This window comes from Centruroides sculpturatus, unplaced genomic scaffold (assembly GCF_000671375.1).
Source record: "Centruroides sculpturatus isolate CEXI.00-Female unplaced genomic scaffold, Cexi_2.0 scaffold13, whole genome shotgun sequence".
Lineage (NCBI taxonomy): Eukaryota > Metazoa > Arthropoda > Arachnida > Scorpiones > Buthidae > Centruroides > Centruroides sculpturatus.
The window spans coordinates 331,143-356,303 of record NW_019384405.1 but is presented as its reverse complement, the minus strand read 5'-3'; the positions used below and the strand labels follow the sequence as shown (position 1 = coordinate 356,303).

Genomic DNA, 25,161 nt, shown 5'->3' with positions numbered 1-25,161 from the left:
TTACTTACTTACAATTTAATAACTAGTTGTAAATAAAAATTAGCAACTAGTTCATTATTGACTCATAATTTTTTAATATATAATAATACAAATACTTTATTGTAATAAGAAAATTCTTGTTACAGAGGGTTAGCTTTAGAGAATTACAAAAATACAATTATTACTTATTGAAACATATTTTTTTTAAATATCTTGTTANAAGTGCTGTATTGTCGAATACGGGATAGCTTCCATGCCAAAAATATTTAAATGATGTAAAGCAGCCAGATTATACGCATTCGTGCATGTGCTTTACAGAGCACTAACCTCACACAGCTTAGCTCGTCGATGCTACATACCAAAATATCATATAATGCTTCCAACGATTCTATCCATGGCTGTACTGGCCATGGATAGAATTGTTGGAAGACATTTGATGATAGGGAAGCTGTAGCACACAGCTTCCCTATCATCAAACATCACCACATGCAACTGCTGTAAAAAGAATGCAAGTGCATTCATTGCATTATTTAGTTCAGATAATTCATTTTCTGATAGCATTAGACAAAGATAATTGTAAATTTTTCAATACTGAGTAAACAACATACATTATCTTATATTGTGTTTTGTTTAAATTTTGACATTTTTATAAATTTACGCTAAGGCTGTAATAAGAAGCAAAACTAAATTAATTAAAATGATGTATACAGGTTTAAGTTTTGACATGAAATCTGTAATTCTAAAAATTCTATAATTGTAAACTTTACAATGTAATTTTAGGATCTCAGAATGTGCAATGTAACTAACAGTTCACATTTATGATGCAGCCGAAGAGTGACTACATAGTAATGTGCATTTTAAGCAATATATTTACAGTTTTTTCATAAGTAAAATTATTGATAAAAAGATGTCAGAGACTGAAATAAAAATCAGAAGTTAATAATAATATGGTGAAATAGCAATATAATAAAAACCTTTTATACAATAAAATTGTATTAAACTCTTTTGCATCATGATATGAACAATTGAGGAAGATTTACAGATTAAGATTTCTATTCAATTTCTAATAGTAAAATGTATTTTCTATTATTCTCTATGGAATTCTTATATATATAATCACTTAGATAAACCACTATAAAACCAATTAATTAAAAGTTTAATACACTAAATTTCACTAAACTTCTGTATTAAATTTTGTAATCATAACTGTAGGAAATCCCATATTATAAAAACAGCTAGAGCTTTTTCAGTTCAATTAAATAAGTAATAATTTTAATTAAGAAAATAGGAAAAAGAGAGCAATTATACACACTAAATTTGTCTTCTTGAAGAGAATTTGATAACCATTTCCTATTAATGTTGTTATTTCATTATGTTAAAATGAAAATTTAATTTTAACATAATGAAAACATTTTGATGTTTATAAAACTAAAACTGGTTTTAGAGATATGTAGGTGTTGTGTCTGCTGTAGTTTAGCAGCCACACTTAGACACTAAGACACTCTTTATTATAGTTTGTCTTTGTTACAACTAGTCAGAGCAACAAGAACATAACATGTCATCTCCCAGTCGTAGGAACTAAATGACCATGTGCTTCCCATGCTCATACTGCGGCCACAATCCCCACGGCTGCCCAGATCTAGCCCAAAGTCCAAATACATAACAGTAAGTAAATATATAAATGTTATATATATACAACTAAAATCAAGTAAGCATACATTTTTACAGACATAATTTTTAACTACATTTCACTATTACAATAAAAATCATTTAAGATGTACCTTAATTTATGAGGTGGAATGAGAAAGCCTTTTTCTGTTGGACTGTAACCCATCAACAAATTAATATGACGAAGAACTAAATGCTTAAAAATAAAAATAAGTTTTTGAGATTTAATAATAAGGAAATATGTAAATACAATTTCTTTATTTGCATTTATGTTACAATAATTATAAATAAAAACAAAAATACTGATTCATCAGATATTATAAATTTGTACAGCTATTAATTTATGAACTTAATTTCATCTAAACTATGTTATACAACACATACTCCTTATTGCTGAGAATCATTTTACTGTTTTAAATGAATGTTTTCAACCTTATCAACAGGCCATCATCAGGTTATCAATTCACTAGACCATTTACATGTACAATGTAAGCAAGGGACACTATTCTACAGCACTATCCAGAGTGGCACAAACAGAGGTTCAGTAGTTGAATGGGCTGAGACCAGGATTGTTACACCAGTGCATTCACCGACTCTGGCATTGAGTTTGGAAAAAGTTGAAATTTATAAATCCAGTCTCATTGGAAAATGTTTTAGTTACAAGGATGCCACAGTATTACCATCAGCATGGAAATATATGATCAGGAATGGTTTGTAGAATCTGATGCATAGAGCATGGTCAATGTAATTTTATATGTTATGTTATTATATTTTTTATTTTATTTTATTTTGTTCTACTCTATTTTGATTCGTTTAGCTTTATGTATTTAATGGATTAGTTATATCTTTATATATTTTGATTTTTTGACAAAATGTTTGAACACTTTAAATTCAAAGTTGTTATTGCATATTCGTTCAAATATAGAATGATTGTAAATAGTCCAGTGAATTGATAACCTGATGATGGTCTGTTGATCAAGTTTAAAACATTCGTTTAAAACAGTAAAATGATTCTCAGCAACAAGGTGTATGTGTTATATAATAATCAATGAGTCTGAGTATATGTTGAAAAGTATCTAAACTATGTCTTAAATCAGTTTATTTGCTGTTAGTAATTTGAACTGAAATTATTAATTATTAAATATTATATAATTTATTCATATACATTTATAAAAAAATTTGGAATAATAATTCTGAAATTTTTATAAATGTAAATGAATAAATCTTATTTCCATAATAGGCATTGTTAATATAAAATTTATTGTTAAGAATATGTGAAGTTTTGAATGGTAAAAAAAAACAAAGTAATAAAGAATTTAATTAAGAATCAGTTTACATATAACTAATCAAATCATAATGTTAGATTCATCAAGCCATAACTTGGCTAATTAAATATATACATATAAAGTCATTTGGATTTAAAAAAAGCAATTAGATTGCCATCTTGTACTGAATTTAATAATTACAATTAAATTAATTAATTTAATGATTGGAGAGAGGTATGGATAGCATAATTGGCAATTTATCAGTGCAGATGTTCTAATCTACGGGATAGCTTCCATGCCAAAAATATTTAAATGATGTAAAGCAGCCAGATTATACGCATTCGTGCATGTGCTTTACAGAGCACTAACCTCACACAGCTTAGCTCGTCGATGCTACATACCAAAATATCATATAATGCTTCCAACGATTCTATTCTATCCATGGCTGTACTGGCCATGGATAGAATTGTTGGAAGACATTTGATGATAGGGAAGCTGTAGCACACAGCTTCCCTATCATCAAACATCACCNCATGGAATTATATTTTTCATAAACAAATATATTAATATTCTGATAAATTTATGTATTTTTGAATTATATACACATTAATGTAAAATAGAAGCAAATATTACTTTATGAATAATTAAATAAAATGTTCATAAATTTAATTTATAAATCAAATAAAATATATTTTGTTGTTTATAAAATAGAGGAATTTTCAAGTAAAAATATAATACATAGCCACTAAAAGTACAGTGCATGATAGAATTTTACATATCATTTTTAATTAAAAAAATATAACAAAATAACTGATTTAATGTAATATTGTCTTTATTAGCATCTTTCTTTTTTGCTTTGAGATGATTTTATTCAACACCCCTAGATAAAAAAAACAAGTATACTTGTGCATATAACTACAACTTCTCACTTTCCTCAACTTTCTCTCTAATTTTTCTTCCTTCTGCTTCTCTTTCTCAATTTTATCCTTTCAAGAACCCTCTTTTTCACTATCAGGCTTCTTTGTATAATTGTAGTATTTCATGCAACCTTAAGCAAATCTACTGTTACAGACACTTTTAATGTTTCTTGATATATCCATAAAACATCTTCAGTTATTCCAATTAAAAATCATTTGTCCGTGACAATGGATGCAAAGATTGTAAATTTTCAACAAAACAGTGTTGATTGGTGATAATCAAAAATATATTTGCTATTTGTTATAAAAAAACTTTTCATATTAACTAGAACAGTCATAAATTTTAACTTTTTTCATTTTCTCCTTTGTAAGAATGTTAAATCTATCGAGTCTAATGAAATGCAAAAATATCAACATTATCTCTAATAATCTGTCACAAGCTTGTGTTGCATAAATCATGCATTTCATCATATAAGAAGTGATCTAAGATCCTTCTCCCTAATGGACAGTAAGAAATCTATTACTATTTCTCTCAAGAATCCCAATTTTACAAATATTGTTTCGTCTTAAAAATTATTCTTCAGGTTTTTGTACCTTGCAGATTTCAATTCTATACTACTAACCTTCTTAGTCAACATTGCTAAAAGTAATCTTCAGAACTTCCAGTGTCTATAACAAGCATATCACCACATAAACAAGTATCACCCATTGATTTTACACAAGTATCTCAAAATCATGGATTCTTTCATTCACAACAGTTCAATATATGAAAATGTTTTGCTAAGTACTGCATATATGAAACCAATAATGTACATGATCTAGAAGTTCCTCAATACTTCAATGTGGCATACGTCAAAATATAAGCCAGTACCAAAACCACTGTGGACAATATGCAAGTTACATGACTTCATTTGAAGTAGTTCTTTGTGAACGTTGTTTTAAGAATCTCATCAATGTTAGAAGAAAATTTCAACTTCATTGGTGGCTGCCAAACAAATTATCAAGAGCTACAAATTCAGCTTGTTAATTATTAGACTTTCTATTAATTCTGATGTAATAATATCATTAGTTGTATGGCTGAATAAGAAGGCTTTCCAGAATCTACTTATAATCTTTTGGTCAGTTTCATTCCAAAATCTCAATTACCGTATTTACTTGCATATAAGACGAGGTTTTTATTCATTTTTCATTGTTTCAAAAACCTAGGTTGTCTTATATGTGCAAACGAAGGATTCTTTGTGTTTTTGCAATAATTTTTGTGAATCGTGTGCTTGCATTTTTTACTGGATGCTCATCTTTTGATAAAATACTTTTGTTTCTAAACACTCTGGTGTTTAAAAACAAAAGTATTTTATCTGAGTCGTTTCAATCGTTCTTGTATATTGTCAGGAATAAAGATGAATACCAATAGGAAAAGCAAAGCTTATGAATTGAATTCCAATTTGAAATTCCAAAATCACACGGGAGCCTGATATAAGTTTTAATCCATTCCTACGTGAAAACAGATGATTATCCGGAAATCAGAATTTGGAGAAACTCATAAGTTTAATTGATGGAGAGTGGATTCGACTGTTAAGAATTGGCAAAAAATGTTCCCAATTGTCCAACTTTACATGAACAAATTATGTTGTCAATTTTACAAGATTTTTCTTTAAAGTTTAAAATGCCAGTAATTTTTGTGGGACAATGTGTGCATTTACATGTATTTGNAAATCACACGGGAGCCTGATATAAGTTTTAATCCATTCCTACGTGAAAACAGATGATTATCCGGAAATCAGAATTTGGAGAAACTCATAAGTTTAATTGATAGAGAGGATTCGACTGTTAAGAATTGGCAAAAAATGTTCCCAATTGTCCAACTTTACATGAACAAATTATGTTGTCAATTTTACAAGATTTTTCCTTAAAGTTTAAAATGCCAGTAATTTTTGTGGGACAATGTGTGCATTTACATGTATTTGACATTTTATTTGTGATTAACTAAATAAAATTAAATTGTATTAATAAATCTAATTTTCTTTATTTTGATCTTTAGAGTCACACCTCATCCTATATGAGAGATTGTCTTATAAGCGAGTAAATATCGTTAATGTTCAACTGTTATGTCCTATCATCTGATCTGGTCTGGTCTGGTCTATGTCCCATCATCTGGTACTACAGTAAAGCACCCTCTTGGGGTGGAAATTTGAAAAATGTAGTTACAAACACATGTATTTACATAGATGCAATGAACATAGTTTTAAGATATAATTTTATTTCCTGTCACTTTAGAGGATGATTTTTTTGTAAGAAATCCATTAAGGTAGGGAAAAATTAAAATAAACAGGCCATTTTCATAATGTTACTTAAAATACTCAAAAATATACAGCTTTTCATAAATGTATTCCACAAATGCATGTACTGTACATAAATCTAGCTAACAAATTCCAGTACAAATTATCCAAAGGAAAGTTAATCATCTATATTACAACTCTTTTGATCATTTTTTAATTAAAATATAATTAATATTTAATTTTATAAAAATGTATTTGTACCGATACATTTTTAAAAAATGTATGTTTTATGTTTAAAATAAAAATATTAATATACAAACATCGCTAAACCCGATATATAATATAGCCAGTGGTGATATTCGAAATATTTAACAAAGGGTTCGCTAACAGAAACTTTTTCCTTAACCTAACCCCAAGCCCGAGATATCTCGGGCAAGTTACATAGCGTTACATAAAACTCGGGCGTTTGGTCCTCCTAAAAGTTTTGTTTTTTTGGCTTTTTGGAATGTTTTTTNTAACCATCGATGGTTATTACAACGCCGGCTGGGGACACATTCAGTGCCCACGTCCTATGTCCTATAAGGCACTCAACCGGCCATCGCAAGCCCCGGCAAGGCGTAATATATACAAACATCGCTAAACCCGATATATAATATAGGTATACACCAATCGAATGCCGAAAATCTATCGGGCTAGTATAAGGCTAATTATTAAATGAATTACGTAACCAATTTGGCTTTAGAGGTAAGCGTTAGGCGCCATCTCTTATTAACATTAATAATTATAAATAAATAAATTTATTTATTTATAATATTACCTCTAAAGCCAAATTGGTTACGTAATTCATTTAATAATTAGCCTTATACTAGCCCGATAGATTTTCGGCATTCGATTGGTGTATACCTATATTATATATCGGGTTTAGCGATGTTTGTATATATTACGCCTTGCCGGGGCTTGCGATGGCCGGTTGAGTGCCTTATAGGACATAGGACGTGGGCACTGAATGTGTCCCCAGCCGGCGTTGTAATAACCGTCGATGGTTATATAGTTAGCTTCTATACGCTGGAAGAGATCGGACTGGAGGTCCGGATAGCGTAACTGGCAACACATCTGCACGGTAAGCAGGAGTTGTGGGTTTGAGTCCCACTCCGGGCCGATTTTTTTCTCCCAGCGGTTCTAAATTATTTAAATTAATTTATTTATTTATAAATTATTAATGTTAATAAGAGATGGCGCCTAACGCTTACCTCTAAAGCCAAATTGGTTACATAATTCATTTAATAATTAGCCTTATACTAACCCGATAGATTTTCGGCATTCGGTTGGTGTGTAGCTAAAAATATTAATGCAAAAATTTCAAAAATCTCTTTAATGTTTATTGCAAAAGAAAAAAGTACATGCAAGATTTGCTGTCATCAACATAGGACATAAGGGAACTGATAAAAGAATCAACATAAACATATTAACACAATGGCAGTACATTATTTTTTTAGCTTAATGACCAATGAAAAATGATTAATGCCTTTTACTCAAACAGGGCAGGACTTCTTGATAGAAGTCCAAAAGTAAGGTAAGCATGCAGCACGGCTTACTTTTTTATTAGTAAAGAAGAAAAAAAATATAACCAAGAACAAGTTTACCACAATCTTGGAATAAGCCAGCTACTTTGATAAAGGAAGATTACAAACAAGTAATAAGGCTTAGCCAAATTTTTTGGAACAAGAAAAAGATATAGGAAAACAAAACTACATATCTCCAGCTGATCCAAACAGAATATACTGATAGAAAACTCTACAGATATTATCTGCTCAATTAAGAGTGCATTGCTCATAATTGCCATGGCTATGCTGTTCTCAGATGGCATCATCAGAGACAGTGAAAGTCATTATTGTTTAATGGAAATAAAATATCCATCAAAAATTTAGGAATTCTTTTATAATTAATGAAGACAGACAAATAAAAGTAAAGCCTCTGTACAGCATTAATTCATGCGTTTCTTCTAACTGGGTCTTTTTTCATTTGGAAAAAATAAAAAAAGGGTATTCCTTTGGCATTACTGTAAGAAGTATTACATCCTACCATGCTACAAATATTTCACTTCTTTATTCCAGAGGAAAAATTCACCAAATTTATCATGTTAGTTCAGTCATAACTCTGTTGTTTGTAATTACAAAGTTCACTATTTTAATGTAAGAGGTATCCATCATAGCACAAAACATATAGGCAGAGAGCCTATATGACGTGTTTAGTATGGCAGCTTTCTGCAATGTGAGGTATGTGCTATTGTGAAGCCATAATGTTTCTAGACTTTTGTGTAAAATAGGACTGTAGACATGATAACTACCTTATCCACATGCATGAGAAAGTTTTTTTTTTTTTAGTTTTGCTTATCAATCAGTAAGATGTCTGGTCTATTGTTATTGTTATAGTTTACCTAATATCTTCTTGTGAAAAAACTAACATTATTATTCATTTTGAAACATTAAGTTATTTTAATCAGAATTAATAAGATTCAATTATAATTAAATTTAAGTAACTACAGTACTATGAAAACTACTAACATTATGTTGTTATTCAAATTACCTGATTTCTCCCAATTACTTTTCCTTCGGAAGGATGTGATTGATCAGGAGTTGCAAGAAACTATAAAATACATTTTTTTTACTTATAATAAATAAATAAATTATACTTTTAAGCAATTTAATTATATATTAAATAAAAATTATTATTTAATTGCATTATAAACAGAATATCTTTTTTCTTTATTTTTACTACACATTTTCTAATTTTTTATTTTTTATTAAAACAAATACTAGAATAAGTAAAAAAAATAAATATTTAAAGTAATAAAATTAATTTAAAAAGTTAAATTATTTATAATCTTTACATTATTGTTTCAAACATCAATTTCCAAACCACAAAGTCCTACAGATTCCTTCAAAACTCAAAAAAATGTTTATGGATTCATATGTATGGTACTCTACATGCATATCTTTATAAGTCTGTGTATGTGAGACATCAAGATCTGAACAATATCTAAAATATTTTAAATGAAATTTACAGTAATAAATAACAATAATTTTGAGTTTTTTACTTTCAAAATCATTCAAATTTATAAAAAGACACACTTAGTGCTTTTTTTAATTTAACAATTAGTTACAGGAAGAACCAAAAGTATTAGAAAATACTTGAAAGGGTTCATTAAGTAATGCACAGGCCATCAAAACCACTGATACACTGCTTTCCATTAGCCAAATGCATAAATGATTCTTACATACTGTACATAAGTGTAAACATAAATTAGTGGCAGGGATTGAATGTACTCTGTGAAGGAAGCAAGTTATTTTCAGTAGATTACTATGAATACAAGTAATGTTCTACAATGAAACTCATGATTCTATTAGAATATTTTTAGGAAAATAAACATGTTACCAGATACCTTTTGAATGTTTTAGGGACCTCTGAAACTGGTCTGTGGACCCTCAAAGATTCATGGATCCCAGTTTGTGAAGTGATTTTGAATATACAAAATGCAGTTATTCTTGTCTTGTTACTCTCAACTATATTGCAGTTAATTCTTAACCAATTATTTTAAATTAATTTATATTATATATATAACTATATATATAAATGCCAAATTCCACTGAATTAGAATCAATCTACACAATAAATCAATTAAAAATAAAAATTACAAACATGAATGAAACAGTAAATTTAAATTTTATAAAATTAGACTACTATAAAAACAACTCTGTCTTTATAATGTTTTAAATTTTTAAAAATTATTAATTAAATANTATTTATTTATAAATTATTAATGTTAATAAGAGATGGCGCCTAACGCTTACCTCTAAAGCCAAATTGGTTACATAATTCATTTAATAATTAGCCTTATACTAACCCGATAGATTTTCGGCATTCGGTTGGTGTGTAGCTAAAAATATTAATGCAAAAATTTCAAAAATCTCTTTAATGTTTATTGCAAAAGAAAAAAGTACATGCAAGATTTGCTGTCATCAACATAGGACATAAGGGAACTGATAAAAGAATCAACATAAACATATTAACACAATGGCAGTACATTATTTTTTTAGCTTAATGACCAATGAAAAATGATTAATGCCTTTTACTCAAACAGGGCAGGACTTCTTGATAGAAGTCCAAAAGTAAGGTAAGCATGCAGCACGGCTTACTTTTTTATTAGTAAAGAAGAAAAAAAATATAACCAAGAACAAGTTTACCACAATCTTGGAATAAGCCAGCTACTTTGATAAAGGAAGATTACAAACAAGTAATAAGGCTTAGCCAAATTTTTTGGAACAAGAAAAAGATATAGGAAAACAAAACTACATATCTCCAGCTGATCCAAACAGAATATACTGATAGAAAACTCTACAGATATTATCTGCTCAATTAAGAGTGCATTGCTCATAATTGCCATGGCTATGCTGTTCTCAGATGGCATCATCAGAGACAGTGAAAGTCATTATTGTTTAATGGAAATAAAATATCCATCAAAAATTTAGGAATTCTTTTATAATTAATGAAGACAGACAAATAAAAGTAAAGCCTCTGTACAGCATTAATTCATGCGTTTCTTCTAACTGGGTCTTTTTTCATTTGGAAAAAATAAAAAAAGGGTATTCCTTTGGCATTACTGTAAGAAGTATTACATCCTACCATGCTACAAATATTTCACTTCTTTATTCCAGAGGAAAAATTCACCAAATTTATCATGTTAGTTCAGTCATAACTCTGTTGTTTGTAATTACAAAGTTCACTATTTTAATGTAAGAGGTCTCCATCATAGCACAAAACATATAGGCAGAGAGCCTATATGACGTGTTTAGTATGGCAGCTTTCTGCAATGTGAGGTATGTGCTATTGTGAAGCCATAATGTTTCTAGACTTTTCTGTAAAATAGGACTGTAGACATGATAAGTACCTTATCCATTCTCCACATGCATGAGAAAGTTTTTTTTTTTTTAGTTTTGCTTATCAATCAGTAAGATGTCTGGTCTATTGTTATTGTTATAGTTTACCTAATATCTTCTTGTGAAAAAACTAACATTATTATTCATTTTGAAACATTAAGTTATTTTAATCAGAATTAATAAGATTCAATTATAATTAAATTTAAGTAACTACAGTACTATGAAAACTACTAACATTATGTTGTTATTCAAATTACCTGATTTCTCCCAATTACTTTTCCTTCGGAAGGATGTGATTGATCAGGAGTTGCAAGAAACTATAAAATAATGAGAAAGCCTTTTTCTGTTGGACTGTAACCCATCAACAAATTAATATGACGAAGAACTAAATGCTTAAAAATAAAAATAAGTTTTTGAGATTTAATNTAAAAACTTTAAAAAATTTAAGGTTGAAAACTATTCAAATATAAAGTATATTTAATAGTTCTAATATGAAATATGAAATACATTACCAGAATAAAAGCTGTTAGGTAAATGAGTCAAAGGTCCACCATGAATTCCCGCTATAAGTTTAAAACTTTTGCGCTTCAACACAGGAGCAGAAGACTGTCTACTGTATATTTTATCTTTGTCTACTATTAAAATATCATAAAATATTATAAATTTTAATTAAATATTAAATCATGTTTTACTTTTGCAATGTAAAAGCATTTGCTAAAAAAATTACAAAAATATAATATATAAAACATAATAAAGAAATTTGTTTTTATAATTTTTGACATTTGCTGCATTATTTGTTATTTCAGTAGGATATACAGTATTTCAATAGAAGATTTATTCAAATTCTACAGAATACTTATTTATGAATGTAAATTTTCTGAATTTTATAATAAATTTAATCAAAGAGTACTTATTAAAATGATTCACAAACTTAATAATTATTTCTTTTTAACAAATACAGGAAATTTCCTAATTTCAAATTCTTTCTATAACAAACTTCTCCTTATATAGAACAACTAACAATCTCCAGAAAATGCAGTATATAAATATATGGTGTTTATTACATTATAATGAACAAATTTAAAACCATCCAATAAAATTCTCTTTATTTAAAACTCCAGCCATTCATATTGTGCCAGACTATATTGAAAATATCCATTTCAGGAGATGTTAAGGACACTATCTCCAACTATGATCATTACTATCTTTGGCAATTATGGGTGTTTTGGAATAGATGCAGGGCAAGTTACCAGATCCTAATATTTCTTGCCAATTGGGTTATTTTTAAAAAAAATTATGGTCATTTTTTGCACCATCAATACTGTTTTCTTATTCTCTGTCTATAGATTTGTGACATTAAAAGCTGAACTTTTAGGTTTAGTTTTCCTTTGTGGCAAACAGTGATTTTTGTAAATTTTGATAATCATTTATTTGAAACATGGATGATTTCTGTAACATGTCATGCGTACAAGAGAATGCAGTGTCATTCTAAATGATTTACAACAAAATTGCAAAGAAATTAAACAGATATCAAACATCTTTAGTTTTGTCCATCTTTATAGTTACTTAAGATTATTTCTAAATGAATTTTATACTTGTGGAATCATAACTAATTATTTATTGTTACTCTCCATGTATAGAATTCTTCTTATGTCAAACATTCAAAATATTAGTCCCCTCAAATTCATTGATCAGAAAATTTCCTATACAGTAGAGCATTGATTATCTGACTCAATTGGGGACTGGGGTTGGTCGGATAACTGAAAAAACGGATAACCAAAAAATATGAAAAAACACATTATTAGTATAGTATATTAGTATATCCCATGTAATTAGTATATTAGTATATTGCTATTAACCTACTTCGCATTGAATTTTCATCGACGTTAAGCCTAACAAAAATTTTTTTAAAATAATAATTGTCGCTATTGTATTGTTAAAAATTAGAAAATTAAGCCTCGTTAAAATACTGGCTCCCTTTCATGGTCGAGTCAGTGTTGCCAGCTAAAACACGTAAAAATACTATTAAAGTAGCCAAGACAGCCAAATATTGTAGCACCACATCACTAGCGGACATTTGAATTTGCCGACTAGAATGCAGTCGGTTAACTGATGTGACGGTTGATCGGGGGTCGGATAATCGATGCTCTACTGTATTTAGAATTAAATAAATGTATCCATATATCTTAATAAATTTACTAAATACCCCATTTTTCTTGCTTTGAAATCATTCCACCAGGAGCTGACATTGCTCGTTTGTAAGGCCATTTTGAGCCAATACTAGAAATAAGTGAACGAGATCGTGCATTGTGAGAAAGTGCTTCATTAGCACGACTTAGTTTACGCTGAAACATCTCGCTATAAATATTGGTATTCTTCAAATCTATAAAAATATTTCAAAATAAATTTATTTAAATATTTCTGAATAAATTACTTACATTAAATTATTGTAAAGAAATGTTACTAAAATTCAAATACAATATTTACAATTACCTCTTGTGTATGTCATTTCTAAATTAATCTGAGCTTCAAGAAACAATGTATCAAAACGATTTAAGAAAAAATCCCAGGTAAGGAAACGACGATCACTTAAATGATTATATAATTGGTAAACAGTTTGTAATATTATTGGCCTATCCACTATTACAGTGTGACATTTGCTGCATTATTTGTTATTTCAGTAGGATATACAGTATTTCAATAGAAGATTTATTCAAATTCTACAGAATACTTATTTATGAATGTAAATTTTCTGAATTTTATAATAAATTTAATCAAAGAGTACTTATTAAAATGATTCACAAACTTAATAATTATTTCTTTTTAACAAATACAGGAAATTTCCTAATTTCAAATTCTTTCTATAACAAACTTCTCCTTATATAGAACAACTAACAATCTCCAGAAAATGCAGTATATAAATATATGGTGTTTATTACATTATAATGAACAAATTTAAAACCATCCAATAAAATTCTCTTTATTTAAAACTCCAGCCATTCATATTGTGCCAGACTATATTGAAAATATCCATTTCAGGAGATGTTAAGGACACTATCTCCAACTATGATCATTACTATCTTTGGCAATTATGGGTGTTTTGGAATAGATGCAGGGCAAGTTACCAGATCCTAATATTTCTTGCCAATTGGGTTATTTTTAAAAAAAATTATGGTCATTTTTTGCACCATCAATACTGTTTTCTTATTCTCTGTCTATAGATTTGTGACATTAAAAGCTGAACTTTTAGGTTTAGTTTTCCTTTGTGGCAAACAGTGATTTTTGTAAATTTTGATAATCATTTATTTGAAACATGGATGATTTCTGTAACATGTCATGCGTACAAGAGAATGCAGTGTCATTCTAAATGATTTACAACAAAATTGCAAAGAAATTAAACAGATATCAAACATCTTTAGTTTTGTCCATCTTTATAGTTACTTAAGATTATTTCTAAATGAATTTTATACTTGTGGAATCATAACTAATTATTTATTGTTACTCTCCATGTATAGAATTCTTCTTATGTCAAACATTCAAAATATTAGTCCCCTCAAATTCATTGATCAGAAAATTTCCTATACAGTAGAGCATTGATTATCTGACTCAATTGGGGACTGGGGTTGGTCGGATAACTGAAAAAACGGATAACCAAAAAATATGAAAAAACACATTATTAGTATAGTATATTAGTATATCCCATGTAATTAGTATATTAGTATATTGCTATTAACCTACTTCGCATTGAATTTTCATCGACGTTAAGCCTAACAAAAATTTTTTTAAAATAATAATTGTCNGAAATACCTGCTGAGGAGGACAAATATGTCCAAAATGCAAAATGATGTATGTGTCCAGGTATATGGAATAAAATAAAAATTGTTTTCTGTTAAACTTTGTATCATTATCTGTAAAGCCAGTATAATAAGTCCTGATAATAGAAGATACAAATTTATAGTCGAAAATTTACATTTTAATACTATATACAGCATTATATATAAATTCTTTGTATTTGATTTTATGACTAGTATTCTTGGCTATCACTTATTTTTTCTCTTTGCACTCATGCAAAATATTTGTTTGAACAAATTTAATAAATCTTTGATTATTTCTTTGAAGGGTTTTGAGGAACATGTTTTTTAAAGAAAATGAAAATTTAATGAAAAGAATGTTTTCTCTACAAAATGTTAAATCATAAAAAAAAAGAACATTTACTAACAACTTACCATATATTTCCGCAGATAAGATGACCTTCAGATAAGACAAGGTATAAATTTTTGTTGAAGTTTTATAGTTTTAGCATATACAGTATCTGTCCTATAAGACAACCCCAAAACTATCAACGGCCTATGAATTTAGTTTAGATCAGCAATCATCATCTGGATAATAATACTGTATAGCATATACGGAATTGTCTTACTCGTAATTTTTCGAATGAACAAATTTTATTTTCTTGCATTTGACAGTACTGCCTTGCTATTGTTGCGAACATTCGCACTGATTTGGGCCTTTGAGTAATGACCTTGACTATTCACAAAAATGTCGTATGGGCTATTCTATTTTGTGAACATAACCTACTTTCTACTAATAAATAATTAGTTTTTCCTTTTTTTTTATAATGATTTTAATTTATATAAATTTCAATCTAATTTTTTTTTGTATCTGTCCTATAAGATGACCCTGGATTTTGGAGGGTATTTTTAATGATTCAACTATTGTCTTATCTGTGGAAATATATGGTACTTTTTTATTAAAAATAAAATTATCAAAAATTTTTAAAATTTATTTTTTGAATATGAATTCAATTCATGTTCCAATTTACAAATAAATTTTAATCATAGAAATTTACAAGAATTGGATAAAATATAAATAATTTTACATACATGCATCAAAACAAATATCAAAAGATGTGATGTTTCTTTATCATGATCTTCCATATCCATACACTTTTGTATTATATGCAGTAGATGAGTTTCCTCCTGTGCCAATTCTTTCCCTTGACTATCTAAATATTTCATATATTTAAATGATTGAAACTTAATAAGTACTTTCAATAATAATCAACTTCAAAAATTAAAAACTTTAAAAAATTTAAGGTTGAAAACTATTCAAATATAAAGTATATTTAATAGTTCTAATATGAAATATGAAATACATTACCAGAATAAAAGCTGTTAGGTAAATGAGTCAAAGGTCCACCATGAATTCCCGCTATAAGTTTAAAACTTTTGCGCTTCAACACAGGAGCAGAAGACTGTCTACTGTATATTTTATCTTTGTCTACTATTAAAATATCATAAAATATTATAAATTTTAATTAAATATTAAATCATGTTTTACTTTTGCAATGTAAAAGCATTTGCTAAAAAAATTACAAAAATATAATATATAAAACATAATAAAGAAATTTGTTTTTATAATTTTTGACATTTGCTGCATTATTTGTTATTTCAGTAGGATATACAGTATTTCAATAGAAGATTTATTCAAATTCTACAGAATACTTATTTATGAATGTAAATTTTCTGAATTTTATAATAAATTTAATCAAAGAGTACTTATTAAAATGATTCACAAACTTAATAATTATTTCTTTTTAACAAATACAGGAAATTTCCTAATTTCAAATTCTTTCTATAACAAACTTCTCCTTATATAGAACAACTAACAATCTCCAGAAAATGCAGTATATAAATATATGGTGTTTATTACATTATAATGAACAAATTTAAAACCATCCAATAAAATTCTCTTTATTTAAAACTCCAGCCATTCATATTGTGCCAGACTATATTGAAAATATCCATTTCAGGAGATGTTAAGGACACTATCTCCAACTATGATCATTACTATCTTTGGCAATTATGGGTGTTTTGGAATAGATGCAGGGCAAGTTACCAGATCCTAATATTTCTTGCCAATTGGGTTATTTTTAAAAAAAATTATGGTCATTTTTTGCACCATCAATACTGTTTTCTTATTCTCTGTCTATAGATTTGTGACATTAAAAGCTGAACTTTTAGGTTTAGTTTTCCTTTGTGGCAAACAGTGATTTTTGTAAATTTTGATAATCATTTATTTGAAACATGGATGATTTCTGTAACATGTCATGCGTACAAGAGAATGCAGTGTCATTCTAAATGATTTACAACAAAATTGCAAAGAAATTAAACAGATATCAAACATCTTTAGTTTTGTCCATCTTTATAGTTACTTAAGATTATTTCTAAATGAATTTTATACTTGTGGAATCATAACTAATTATTTATTGTTACTCTCCATGTATAGAATTCTTCTTATGTCAAACATTCAAAATATTAGTCCCCTCAAATTCATTGATCAGAAAATTTCCTATACAGTAGAGCATTGATTATCTGACTCAATTGGGGACTGGGGTTGGTCGGATAACTGAAAAAACGGATAACCAAAAAATATGAAAAAACACATTATTAGTATAGTATATTAGTATATCCCATGTAATTAGTATATTAGTATATTGCTATTAACCTACTTCGCATTGAATTTTCATCGACGTTAAGCCTAACAAAAATTTTTTTAAAATAATAATTGTCGCTATTGTATTGTTAAAAATTAGAAAATTAAGCCTCGTTAAAATACTGGCTCCCTTTCATGGTCGAGTCAGTGTTGCCAGCTAAAACACGTAAAAATACTATTAAAGTAGCCAAGACAGCCAAATATTGTAGCACCACATCACTAGCGGACATTTGAATTTGCCGACTAGAATGCAGTCGGTTAACTGATGTGACGGTTGATCGGGGGTCGGATAATCGATGCTCTACTGTATTTAGAATTAAATAAATGTATCCATATATCTTAATAAATTTACTAAATACCCCATTTTTCTTGCTTTGAAATCATTCCACCAGGAGCTGACATTGCTCGTTTGTAAGGCCATTTTGAGCCAATACTAGAAATAAGTGAACGAGATCGTGCATTGTGAGAAAGTGCTTCATTAGCACGACTTAGTTTACGCTGAAACATCTCGCTATAAATATTGGTATTCTTCAAATCTATAAAAATATTTCAAAATAAATTTATTTAAATATTTCTGAATAAATTACTTACATTAAATTATTGTAAAGAAATGTTACTAAAATTCAAATACAATATTTACAATTACCTCTTGTGTATGTCATTTCTAAATTAATCTGAGCTTCAAGAAACAATGTATCAAAACGATTTAAGAAAAAATCCCAGGTAAGGAAACGACGATCACTTAAATGATTATATAATTGGTAAACAGTTTGTAATATTATTGGCCTATCCACTATTACAGTGTCAAATTGTACTTCTAAACACCAAAGAAACAACTAGAAGATAAATTATAATACATACAATTAATAATAATTATTTCTAAATATGTATAAAGTGATATTTTCATTTTGTTACATGTAATAATTAATAACCTTGAGTGATGATGTTTTAATTGTTTCAAGATTTAATAGAGCACGTTGTGCGATAACTTGATGTACATCATCCAAACACCTCACCAAATACGTAAAAGCATTCGCTAAAGATGACTGCAGTAAAGGACTATTTTTGACTGCTGCAGAATCAACAAAGTGTGCAATCATTGATACTTTTTCCACTGAAAAATCAAATGAAAAATCATTTTATTAAAATATATAATAATTTGCAAAACACAACCAAAAACTTTACCTGCTGCAAATATAGCTCTCCAATTATCATTATGAAAATCATGTTCAACAACTTTCCAAAACATATCTGTCCCACAAGGTAATGTTATACAATGTAACAGAAGAGGAACACTTAACTGTGATATATGTGAAAATTCAGCTTGTAAAAGATTCCATAAACTATTAATAAAAATTTCAAAATTAATAATATAAATATTCAAGTGTTATGATGTACATTATGTAATATCTTTGAAAGATGTATGGTAATTCATAAGATAAAGTCAAACTGAAGTAAAAACATTAATTGTAAAATCAACAATTTTAAAATGTAAAAATTCAAAAAAAAAAAAAAATCAGTAAATAGACCATTATATATTGGGTTGTTTGGAAAGCAATTTCGTTTTTTTTAACCACTAGATGGATTAGTCGTATTTTTCCTGCCATTTTCATTTTAAATCACATTTTCATTAAATATTTTGACAGCTGACATTTAAAGGCTTATTTGTAAAAAATTTTTGTTTGATTCTGTACAATTTTTTTTTTCAGTGTCCCATCAAATATGGAAAATCGATAGCATCATTTTTGGCATATTTTGCTTTTTTATTACCAAAAAATCAAAATGCTGTTCAAGCAAGAAAAAAATTGTGGTAGATGTATGGAGAAGATGTGTTGAGAGAAAGACAGTGCCAAAACTGGTTTACAAAATTTCATTCTGGCAATTTGAATATTGAAGATGCATCACATTCTGGATGGCCAGTTGAAGCCAATGAAAACAAAATAAAGGTTATGATTGAAGCAAACTACCGAATAACAACACGTGAAATCACTGAGAGATTAAATTTGTCAAACTGAACTGTTTATGATTACTTGAAATGAATTGGTTTCGTTTCAAAGCTCGATATACAGGTTTCATGTGTTTTTAAAGAGATATGCTCTCTTTGGTGGAATTTTAAAGATTTTTTTTGAGCTTTTACCAGACAATTTAACAATTGATTCAAAAGTGTACTGCCATCGAGTAAACAAATTGAGTAATGTCATCAAACAGAAAAAAGGCCAGAATTGATCAACAAAAAAGGTGTAGTGTTTTATCATGATAATGTGACAAATTTCACACAAGTTTGATAACTCATCAGAAACTGTTACAGCTTAGATGGGATGTGCTATCATACCAACCATATTCGCCAGATCAGACACCCTCAGATTATTACTTGTTCTGGTCTATACAAAATTTTTAAACTGTAAGACATTTACTTGAAATGAAAATGCCAAAAATCACTTGGATCAGTTTTTTGTAAGCAATGATCAAAACTTTTATGAATGTGAAATCATGCTACTACCAGAAACAATGACAATGGGTATTTGACCAAAATGGTCAATATATAATTCAATAAAATATTTATTTATTACAAAAATATTGTTTTTTTTTCCCACGGAAAAAACGAAATTACTTTCCGAACAACTCAATAACTAGTGATCAAAATAATACATATAATTAATGATTATAGACTCTATAAATGTATATATTTTTTTCATCTTTTGTTGTTTTAACATGTTCTCCAACAAGAGAAACAACCAAAAGAAAATGGTTGTAAACTAAAGGATACACTTAAGCTTATAGAGGATCCTCCAAACTTTAGTTTGAATAAAAAGATGAAGCAGAAGAAAGTCCAACAGAATCTCAAGAAAACTACCTGAGATCACACCCAATGGTCCTAGTGTTAGCAATACATGCAGTTCAATTTTGCAACTTTACTTGGCAATCCTTGCAAATCATTAGTCCACCAAATTAAGACAGCATAGGCAATCTTGGAACTTTTTTATTTTTGACTCCTTCTTACTTGTGGACACTTATAAAACCTTTTTCCATGCTCATCAAGAGTTCAGCCAGACCCACAATGGGAACATCCAGATAGTGAGTGATGGGTCCAACATATCTGTTTCAGATATGTTAGGTCCATCTATTCCAACAACTATTGGCGTTGCTAGCCCAGATTCAATCCTGGGACCCCTGAAGCAGTAGCCTGACACCTTAACTGCCAATGTCCAATCTTGGACATTGGCAATCTTGGATCAGACAACCACAGTATAAATCCAAAATAGGACATAAGATTGAAGACCCCAGAATTTGTCAAGATCTATCTATTCAACCAGAAAATATGCCTTCTTTGTCAAGTACCATCTAAAGATGTAAAATCAATGACAGGACAGTTAAACAATACATCAAGATACTTGATCAAAGTAAATAAAATTACACCCTATTGACAAAGCAGCAGCTCAGATAAGCCCTTCAAAGTCCTGCAAGTAAAAGGAATAACAACAGTTTTTTCAGGACTTATTCTTAAGTAACTATACCTGAATGAGTTCTTCACATAAGACAAATCTCTTTGATAAAGGTTTGACAAAATGCTGGGAAATGTTTCTATACAGAGAACAATGTCATCTCATAAGCTCTGGACATAGAATCATTGACAGCCTTTGAAAGTTCATCTGTGACAAGACATCATAGTAAAAGTGAAAGAACCGCCCTGCAGGCAACCTTGTACAATAAATGTTCCCAGGAAAATAACTATAAAAACAAAGCATGAAGTCAATCCAGTAAACAAGAACTAGACTGACATCATGAGCAAGTGCAGCATGTTTAATACTCTCAAAGAAGTCTTATCAAAAATATCTTTAATGCCAAGAAAATCAGCTAATGCAGTCTCACATCAAAATAGCAAATTTTCTGTTTTGGCAGTCATTTCACAATCATGTAAAATTGCACAGATCAATTTCTGCAAATGGTTTGCAGGTAGATTTTCTATTTCAAGCCAAACAAACTTGAAATCTAGCAGATCTATAAACATTCAAGCAAATTGAAGGACAATAAAATCACAAAGCATTTTAGTAAGAAAGCTTCCAGTAACAATTGTGATTTTACTATCAACTTTAAGCAATTGGTCATCATGTATTTTAATCAATAGGAACACTTTCAACAAATCTACTGGTTGATTGTGAAACAGAAACAGACAGTAAAACACTACATGTGTATTGTGAACAATTTCATCAAAACATCATTTTTTGAATCGTGTGGATTCTATTTTCTCAATGCTTGTGAAGTAAACTTTAATCACATTCATCACACAAATCAAGGACACACAGCCAAATGTCAGACAGGCTTGATAAACATCAGCTCCAAATTGCATGTGAGCCAGAATAATAACCATTAAGTCAAACTAACTTAAACGTTTTAAATCATTTATAACCCTTTTAATATCAGAGGAGGAAACAACCAATCTGGTCAAGATGAAAAATTCCCTATTGGATCTGAATAAAGGTACAGGGCTCTTGTATTAGGACTACATTGATATTTTCCACAGCAACTCAACATTACAGAAGCCATGGTAGAGTTATACCCACATTATGGCAGAGCCCTTCTGGTGAATCAGCAATAGTAGGCCTGTTACTGACTGGGAAAGAACTCATCAATGATCTTAAAGGGAATCCTGGTGAGTCCAAAGAATTGGATGGATATGGAAAAAAATAAATTGTAGATTCTGAATTGTAGCCTAGTTGTAATATTATAGAAAAATGACTTAGATCACATTTTAGAATGAATTAGGTTCATCTTCCAGAATTTTTATTTTGTTTACAAAAATTACATGATGATTGTATTTTTGTTAAGAAATTTATAATTAGCCTATGCTTTTCTAAAAAATATTCAAAATACTTGTTTATAAAAGATTAAATTAATGAATTAACTCCAAAGAATTAAAAGAACTGATTTCAACTGTATTCTGATAAATATGTATTTAATGGAGCTATATTGTATCTATACATAATTAATAACTGTAGAATAAATAGACAAGCTTAACATTCAGAATATTTTGCATATCTTGTACAGTGTTTAATCAAATCTTGCATTTTAATAATTATATTATATACTAAACAAACAATAACATTACAACCCGATACATTATAAACTACAAGCCAACCAATGCCACATGTTATCGGGCTAGATATCGGTTATAACACTAATAAATTATGAACTTATAATACTAATAAATTATTAAGAGATGGCACTTAATATCTCCCTCTAGTCCCAAATTGTTTCATAATTTATTAGTATTATAGCTGATATCTAGCCTGATAACATACAGCATTGGTTGGCTTGTAGTTTATATTATATACTGGAATTTAATATAATAATTATTTTAAAATCTAATAAATTTACATTATATTACTCTGATCTTAGAGTCAGTTTTATCATATGTAATTATATATGATGTTAAATATTAATGCAGATTAGATGTTTTATAACATATTAACAAATTAAATTTCTTATACAGTAGAGCGTCATTTATCCGAATCAATTGAGGACTGGGGTTGTTTGGATAACTTATTTTTCGGATAACCGATTATGTACGAAAAAATATATTAACCTATACAGTGTTGAAATTTTTCTCCGTTGCGTGTCACTTTGCGTTGAATTTTCGTCGATGTTAAGCCTAACATAAACTTTTTAAAATAAAAATCATGGCTATTGTATCATTAAAAATGATTTCTTTATGTTTTACAAACGAAATAAATACATTGAAAAATATAAAAACAAATAAAAATTATACTTTAGCACGACTGGAATTCTTTCAGATAACCGACTTTCGGATAAACAACGCTCTACTGTAATTCAAAAGGAATCTTTCAAAGATATCCTATAAATAATCTAGTGTTAAATAATTGAAGCTTGAGTACTATTTTTCTAAAACGTTAAATTATAATCATACTTAGGAATTAATAAATTTTCCTGACACCAAATTAAAAATCCTCTGTGATCATGTGCTGCTTTATTTAGTACTTCTGAATGCAGACACATTAATTTCAAACAGGAGAGTATATGATAAAGAATATCTGCATCTTTACTGTTATCTAATTCCTAAAAATACATTAAAAAAATAAATAAATTTTAACATAATAATATTCATTATAAAATAATAAGATAATCACTGAATAAACCTTTAACAAAACATAAATTAATTGAAGTTGAGGAGGTAATTCTTCTAATGTGAATTTAAATTTTCCTTGAGTTGTATGCCAAAATCCATCATCATTTTCTTTCAGATTAGTTACTGTTTGATCATTTTCATCAACTAATGTTGCAGAAACAATAGTGCACTTTGCTCTAGCTAAATATTTAATTCAAATTAAACACATTAAATAAATAATTGATATACATACATACATACATAATATTTATCATATTAAAAATTTAATTTACCAACGTCATCTTCAGTTAATGTAACAGCTCGAGCATGAGCAGTAACCACTTGTTCAGTTGGCATGATGGCAACAGTATCTAATTCAGTTGCACATTCTTCAACAGTTGCAGTCAAAATAGGAAAATGACTTCCTTCTTCACTAATATGTCTTTTTGAAATATCTTCTTGTTGGCTTAAATTCCAATTTTGCTTTTCTTCAATTGTTTTCATTCCTGTTGATCTTTCTTCAATGTTATGCTTTGTTTCTTCACCTTTCCAAGCATGAGATATATGAATTGGAGATTCGAGTATTCTCTGATTATCAGTTGGAATCTATTATAATAAAAATATTGAATAAGAAACTATTCAATAAATAATAAATTAATTATCAGAATTTTAGTTATTAGAACTAAAAAATTGAAATTAAAGTAGAATAAATGAACAAAATCAGGAAAAGCATGTGAAAAAATTGTATCCTACATCTAATTGTATGTATTTTTTTATATTTTTATTTAAAAAAAAAGAAAGCATAAAATGAGAACAATGGAGGGCATGAAAAGCATTAACATGATATATACAGATGACATGATCATTTCACAGAGAAATCTGTATATACACAACATTATAAATTAATAATTAATATATGCAAAATTCTAAAACTCTTCTTCATTTTCTACATATATCATTGTATTTATTATTCTAACCACCATAATGTCATTAAGAAAATTCATATGTTCTAGTAATTCTCTTACTGTAACTCTACCAATAATATTTCATTACTAACAAAATAAATTTTAAGATTAACTAAGTAGTGAATCCCATTACTTTTCTACAAGTATAACATAATGTAAATTTTTAGTGCCTATTATGGCACATCATGGCAATTCATTTTATCATAAAAATGAAATACAGTAGAACCTCGATTATCCAGACCTCCATTATCTGGATTTTCGATTATCCGGATTGTTCAAAATAAAAATTTTACGAATTTGCTGATTTGCACTTGGCGAATTAGGACACTGTTTATGTACGTGATGGAATGTATAACTTTTTTTGTTTCAACAACGTCTCACCCACTGATCGTAAACTCTTAAATATATTTTACATCGTAATAAAAATATAACTTGACATACGTATTTATAAATAATTTATATTCAAATTACATCATTTCTATGACCAAGGGCGGCGTAAGGCATGGACGACGTGGGCCACCGCCTATGCCTCGCG

The 25,161-nt window shown here is 28.5% G+C and overlaps 1 protein-coding gene across 1 annotated transcript in view; it reads right to left on the bottom strand.

Moving 5' to 3' along the window:
• The window catches only part of LOC111618786 (protein unc-79 homolog), a 125,065-nt gene that overhangs the window by 22,856 nt on the left and 77,048 nt on the right, over positions 1-25,161 (bottom strand). Inside the window, exons 23-33 of the mRNA XM_023360355.1 lie at positions 23,955-24,267; positions 23,693-23,862; positions 23,464-23,612; positions 18,723-18,880; positions 18,470-18,651; positions 18,184-18,373; positions 17,897-18,073; positions 16,203-16,325; positions 15,926-16,047; positions 8,692-8,751; positions 1,725-1,843 (exon numbers count right to left, since the gene is read on the bottom strand). Coding sequence (XP_023216123.1) covers positions 1,725-1,843; positions 8,692-8,751; positions 15,926-16,047; positions 16,203-16,325; positions 17,897-18,073; positions 18,184-18,373; positions 18,470-18,651; positions 18,723-18,880; positions 23,464-23,612; positions 23,693-23,862; positions 23,955-24,267 — 1,763 coding nt within the window. The remainder of the gene's footprint in view (positions 1-1,724; positions 1,844-8,691; positions 8,752-15,925; positions 16,048-16,202; positions 16,326-17,896; positions 18,074-18,183; positions 18,374-18,469; positions 18,652-18,722; positions 18,881-23,463; positions 23,613-23,692; positions 23,863-23,954; positions 24,268-25,161) is intronic.